The sequence below is a fragment of the Gossypium raimondii genome, chromosome 5, assembly GCF_025698545.1.
Source record: "Gossypium raimondii isolate GPD5lz chromosome 5, ASM2569854v1, whole genome shotgun sequence".
Taxonomy (NCBI): Eukaryota; Viridiplantae; Streptophyta; class Magnoliopsida; order Malvales; family Malvaceae; genus Gossypium; species Gossypium raimondii.
This window is the reverse complement of record NC_068569.1, coordinates 56,208,639-56,215,554: the sequence shown is the minus strand read 5'-3', so window position 1 is coordinate 56,215,554 and position 6,916 is coordinate 56,208,639. Positions and strand designations below refer to the sequence as shown.

At 30.5% G+C, this 6,916-nt stretch overlaps 1 protein-coding gene across 1 annotated transcript; it reads right to left on the bottom strand.

The window, feature by feature from the left end:
* Positions 1 to 1,136: 1,136 nt before the first annotated feature.
* Positions 1,137 to 5,484, bottom strand: LOC105768521 (serine carboxypeptidase-like 44). The gene is given in 11 exon segments (XM_052631013.1): positions 1,137 to 1,447; positions 1,943 to 2,057; positions 2,214 to 2,309; positions 2,552 to 2,685; positions 2,852 to 3,154; positions 3,562 to 3,647; positions 4,063 to 4,155; positions 4,245 to 4,337; positions 4,587 to 4,691; positions 5,200 to 5,228; positions 5,230 to 5,484. Coding segments are annotated over 11 exon segments (1,401 nt in total). The 5' UTR covers positions 5,439 to 5,484; the 3' UTR covers positions 1,137 to 1,309.
* Between the last annotated feature and the right edge of the window lie 1,432 nt (positions 5,485 to 6,916).

The following is a 6,916-nucleotide window of genomic DNA, read 5'->3' as shown; positions in this document are numbered from 1 at the left end:
AAGGCTGAAACAAAACATAAAATACACTAGTACGGTTACCAAAACAAAAACCTTGCATCCACTAGTATGATACTGACTACTTGATCTAGAGAAGTTGAGCTATTGAGAAATGAAGATAAAAGAAGAGAGCGTAATTGATTGGAGAAATGAAGTTATTGACATATTTTGATACTTGTTTAAGTACATGGATTGGGAAATTGTGTAATTTTAACAAATGAACAGAAACTATCATTAAAGTAAAAGTTGTTGCATAAGCATTTGACAATACAGAGCGATATAAAAAGGTGGTAGAATGCATCGAAAATCGAACAAAATAACTCTTGGAATAAGGCCTGCAAAGACTAGGTTTTCTTATACTAATTTATTGAATGCATGGAGGAAAGTAATTCGAGAGAATTGGTGCATCAAGTCATTACGCATTCGCAAGCCTTTCTCTTGCATGTATGCAACCTGGTCGTATTTCTTGACTACAACCCAAGGGCTAAAGCAAAACTAAAATTTAAAAGACAAGGGAGACACTAGAGTCGAACAAAAGAACTAGGACAAAGAAAGGCCAAGACACAACAAACTTGGAAGCCATTTTTTGTCCACCCCAATGTGCCAAAAAAGCACACTCATCTTGTTCTTTGATGTTTCCACAACAATGCCGACTTTGTAATGAAAACAAGCACCCTAGTGCAGGAGATGAGACTTCGGCTATGAAACAAGCTCAATCGTGTTGCTTCCCGAAATTGTTGCTCCAAAACCACCCCGACAAGGGGTAACGAAGGAAATCGAAAAAAGTAAAATAAAGAGGGAAGTAATAGAAGGGAGAAGGCGGTGCCCAATCACACAGTAACGCAAATCTAAGGTTAAGTTTTCTTTTGTAGGAGAGATTAAGGGAAAAGGGTTTTGTGTACATATTGTTATCGTCTTTTATAATAAGTACTACGCAAATGTATTACTCCATCTTTTTTCGTAATTATTTATATAATACACTTATGATCAAGAAAATATAAGAAATTACTATTCACATTGTTTTAGAGTATGTATCAGTAAAAAATTGTTACGCATATTGGGTTGAGTTCTCTTTATTTGTTAATTTCATGTATGAAAATTGCATGATTTTATTAAAATAATAATTATTCGTTAGATTTCAGATGATTTAACTAATTATATTATTGCATAATATAAAAATTTATGATGTCCATGCATCATAAAATAATACATGTCATCGCAATAAATTATTACAACGACAAGTCTTATTATGGTGAATAATGGATTCAACATGAATCATGATCGTGTGCTCCATAAGTTTCATCACCAATCCTCAATGCATCCATTTAATTGTGAAACTTGTGAAAATAGAAAACGCTTGTGATGGTCGAGAAGATGTAACATGATGATTACCTCCCTTCACCGTCAAGAATTTTAGTAAGTCCCCAAATTCATACTTCAACCCTCCTTCCTGTTAAATATTTATAGTTAAGTTTATTGTATTAAAATAGAAATTTATAAATATAAATAGTAAAAAAGAAAACCCATTCCACTGTTCAATATATATGAAATGCTGCAAAATTATTTTCTTCTAATATATTTACTTTTTTATGATTAAGTTAGCTCGAGCCAACCTATTGGCTCGACTAACTATTTAGTAAATATAAAATATGTTTACATTAATATTTTCATATTTAAATAAAAATTCAGGACGAGTTGCCCAAAATTTGTGAAAAATCTTGTTCACGGCCTAGAATGTATTGGTCAAACCCATTGAACTAGGTAAGTAGTGTGAGCTTGCCTTGAATGCGCTAATCAAGCCAATCGAGTCAACACTTAAAATTTCTTGTTCAAGTTTAGATCCAAATTGGTAACCATATCAGGTGGATAATTTGATGCTTAAATATATCTAATCATAATATATAAAAAAAGGTAATATATTTAATTAAATGTGTAAACATAAAACCTTGGTTCCAAAATTCCATGTTTCCTTTTTTGTTAACTTGATGTTTAACTCCTCGGCCAACTTTTCCAAATGTTGTAAGGTTCCCTCTATCGGTATTATACCATCTTGATCTCCACTATAACATTGTAATCATATTAATAAAATAAAATAAAAAATCAGTCAAATGGCACGAGAATTTCTTTTCAAAATCTTTCACTTCGATTCTTCATACTTATTTAACTTATTTCAAGAAAGTATTGGAAAAAGTAGGGCGTACAAATACAATACCAACCTGAATATTGTAATGGGAACGGATAGTTGAAGAAGATTTTTAAGCGCAGGAAGCATGTCAAGGTCCTTATCAGCTTCGTTGTATTTAAAATTAGCTCTAAATAAATAAGAGTGACATATAATGAAAATTTTACGGTTAACAATTTTTACACAACATCCACCTCAATAAATAAGTAATTTATTTATTTTACCAAAACAAGAGGTGACAATATGGAAATAAGGAAAATTGACCGCTGAGTCTTAAAACTTGAATTTAAAATAATTTCTAAAAAGTAGTTATATCAACATATCTGGAAAAAAAAAACATCAATTATTTTCAAATTTTAAGGGAGAACTTACGTGAAACAACCCTTCCATCTATATGACAAGTTTGTTTGATTCCCATGGAAAGCTTTTTGAACTTCCGGGAGATTAAAGTAAAATTGCACCCTTAATGGATGGCACATGTCTACTTCTGTGCTAACTATAGGAACCTGGACCAAAAAATAAAGTTTTATGCTTTTGCTATGACCAATAAAAGAAAATAACACAAATTAGCTCTACTCGGTTGATCAGTTAATTCGATTCTATACGAACGTATGTTATTCGCAGTTTCAAATTGAAGTAAAGTAAGAGGAATGTAAAGAAATAAATGAAAACCTGTTTTCCTAAGTTCAAATCTTGCTCAGTTTCAGCACAAGGAGGGCGAAACACATCAAATAGCTTCTGTGGGGAGTAATTATGAGCATCGGTCTTGAACGCAGCCAAATCGGCCTCAAACACAAGGTTTTTGCATTTTGTGCTCCAAGTGGTTTTGATGCTAGAAAAGTAATTATTTTCATCAATGGCGTTGCATTCTTTCTTGATTTCGTTATACAACGAGCTGTTTATCATCTCCCGAGAGAAAAAGAAATCAATTTTTGCAATATCGTCTAGCTTTTTACGAAGCATTGGGTTTCCCAGCTGTTCAAAATAGTTACAATTAAAAAAAATAAAGTTCACCATAAAATATTTAAATTAACATTGAATTGAACCTAACCATGTTTTCGGGAGATTTGAGCTGCAACACATGTTATTTTTGTTTTATCTAGGCCCGAATATTTCAGCGTAATTTTATTTTTTTTATGATAGTGTGGATGCTTAATTTAAATCAAAATGTACTGTCTATGATGTAACCTAATGAACAATAATAACAGTGATAATGGCTTGATCAAAAACATAGAAGTCGGTATCCTAATCCAATAAAATAAAGCTAAGCCTTCTCGAATTAGGCAAGTTACTCAAGCATGAACATTTCTAACTAATCCTTTTATGCAAATATATATTAAAGTGGCAATTAAATTTGATTAATTAGATACAATTTTACTTACAACCAATCCTTTGAGGTTAAATTTCGACTGTTTGGATTGCTTGTTGTCGTCGAGTAAAGCATTAGCAAGATTTGGTACGAAGTGTCCTGAAATAAAATCCTCAAATTTAATTATAGTAACTAACATTTTATATTGTTTGTATTGTTGCATAGAGACTTATCCATAACTCGTATTAAGACAAGATCATTTGATTGTTATATTTCTATTAAATAATTAGTTTGACATATTCAATTAGAGAAGTATGTTTCAAAAAAATAAATTATGAAAATATTTATATTTTTTGAATTATTTTTACAAAATTATTAATTTAATAAGAAATTTGATTAATTATTTGAGTTTGAATCTAAAATATAAGTGTTGCAATCTTGATATGTAAATAATAAAGTACAATATATAGATAGAAAAGACTATATGCGCATTATATTTTGTTTAGTTATTCATTAAGTATGTTTTGGTGTATTAAAAATATGTTGGTATACAACAAGATAAGAGATTGTTCACCTGCAAAACTTGATCCAGCTAGATATAGATCTTTTGACTTGAAGACTGGATATTTTTCATACCATTTTTGCATAAATGTAAGCAATATTTTATCTGTACGAAACAAACAATTGAAAACTATCAATATATATAATATCCAAACTATTTTAATTAATAATGAAGAATATATACTACGATCTTACTAGTGCTATCATCTCCGTTATTATAATCACTACTTGTGTTTGAATACGACCATCCAGATCCAATAGGGGAGTCGATAAACAATAGATTTGATACTGAAACATATATTTGACAGAATTTTATATAGATATAGAAATACAAAAAAAAACAATATAAGAAAGACAATGCAATTCATTTAATCACAATAATGAAAACGAGACGTAGTGTAACATTTTATATATAGTTCTAAAACATTTAATATATTTTGATAAATTTATATGGATATGAAAAAATAAGAATGAAACATGATATATATACACACAAAAAAAATATCAATAAAAGATAAGCGTAGGAAGTTAGACAACCTTTGTTCCAAGATAAGATATTTGTTTGGAGACCATGAGCATCTTTTGTAACAATAAAAGGACCAACACTTCCAAAGGCATCTCCAACTGAAGAACACCCTGGTCCTGAATAGTATTACACTAAAGATTTTATTATATGTGAGTAATCAAACAAACTTATCAGCTAGACTTAAGTAAAGCTAGAAAAATAGAGTAATGGTTCGATCTAACGTAACGACTAGTCTAGTTCGACAAGTATTCAATATATGTTTAAACGTATGGCTTTCCAGATGAGGAAAAATCATAATCAGGGAAAGGCTATAAATTTTGTGTTAGGGATGGAGATAAAGCTAAAATCTTTGCATGGAAATGGCCTAAATTGAATAATTACTTTCTAACGAGGGCAAAAAGTGATAATGTTTCCATTTGAAGGGGCAAAAGGGGATTAAATTGAATTCTAAGCTTTTGGGAAAGGCTAAAAAGCATTTGTAACGTTTAACCAATGGGGTCAAGCCCTAGCTTCCTTTGCTTTCGCTTGAGCATAGTAAATTTTATCTAACTTATTCATATAGGATACCTACTGAAAATCGGCATAACATCAAAAACTACAATAAAAAAATTCAAAGAAGTTAACCTCCAGTTAGCCAAACAGTGAGGGGTTGAGTTAGGGATCTTTTCAGCTTCAACAAAATAGTAAAAAAGACTTCGACCAACGACATTTTCATCCACATCAATATATCCAGCAAATTGCCTGAAATTAACATCTGGTTGTCCTGGCAATTTGCTTATCAAATCATTCATTGAAAAGGCATTGGAGTTAACTCCAAGTTGAAAAATAAGAAAACTAACAAAGATTACTCCCCGAAATTCCATTTGAAATTATTCTAATATCAAAGAGATAAGGGTAACAAATGTTTATTGAATTCTTTACTTTTTAATGCTTAAAATTAATGGAGAGAGAGCTAACTTATATATTGTTTTTTTCTATTTTAAATTAAATATCTTGTTTTAATAGCTAACATTTTGAAACCGTGAAACTTAGGTTTCAAGTTGTCATTGTTTTTAGGCATTATTTTGTTTTGTTAGTTTGCCTAATAATTTTTTTGTGATGAATAACCTTTATGAATTACAGTTTTAGTTGATATAAATATATTATAGGATATAGCATCAACATATTCATTAATTTCGTGGACAAACATGATTCCAGGTAACTAATAAAATGAAATGTAAATTTCTTCCCATTTTATTTAAACTTCATATTTTGAATTTTGAATTTAATAGGGTAAGATTTTTATTTTTAGTAATGACAATGCTCGAGTACATTAATAGAAAATGCTTTTATTATCCACAAAAGGGTTGGGTTAAGAGAGTTTCATGTTGGACCTATTGTGCTTTCCCTTTCGAAATGATAAGATATATATATGGAGGTGTATTTATTTGATTTGGACTCTTTCCATTTTCTATTCCCTTTTTTTATTGTGCTTATATTTTCTTTTAGGGAAATAAATATTGTCACATCCCAAAAACCGGGTTAGTAGAAATTGGGTTAGTGAACCGAGAGTTGTAACGCCCAAAATTTTATAATTTATGGGTTTATTTGATTTGGTTCAGTAGTTAAGTGTTTTGGTTGTGTGCTAGAGCTCCTTCAATTGTTTGATTCCTTCCTTGAATTTTGTTGATATTTCTCTGGTTTAATGATAAGGCTTCAACTTGTCCTTAGGTTTCATGTTCCCCCAAAACAGTAGTATGTGGGTAACATTCAAATTCTTAGTGAGCAGTAGTATGCAGGTACAATTCACATTCTTCTTTCTTTGTTTGTTTCCTATAAACCTTCACAGTCTTCCTTCTTTCTTTTGTTTCCTATGAACTTTGGGCTGATAAAAAAATTGCTTCTACTGTTCTTTCTTCTTCATTCCTCTCTTGCAGTCACTTCCTCTGTTTTCTTCCTTGTGTTTTGTGGTTTTCATATTTTTCCATATTTTTGTGGTGTTCTTCTTCAATTCACATGGAGTTAAGTGGACTTTTAATTTGTTTTAATGTTGAGTTTGAACATTCTTGTATTGATAAAGGAATATTGTGTGACACACAATGATCCTCTAGTGAGTTAAGTGTTGTTAAAGGCTCTTGTTCTTCTCCAAGGGTAAGTGTTTAAATGTTCAAATTAAAGGTTAGTTTCGTTTAGTTTATAGGAACCGATTATTTAGGTTGTATTAGTATGTGTATTAGTTAATTGGTTCGATTTGGATTTCGTATGTGGATTCCAAAATTTTTGTTGTTGAGACAACATACCAAAAGTGTTCATGTGTGTCTTTCTAACCCGAGAACACTAAAAAATCACAAAAAATCTAGAA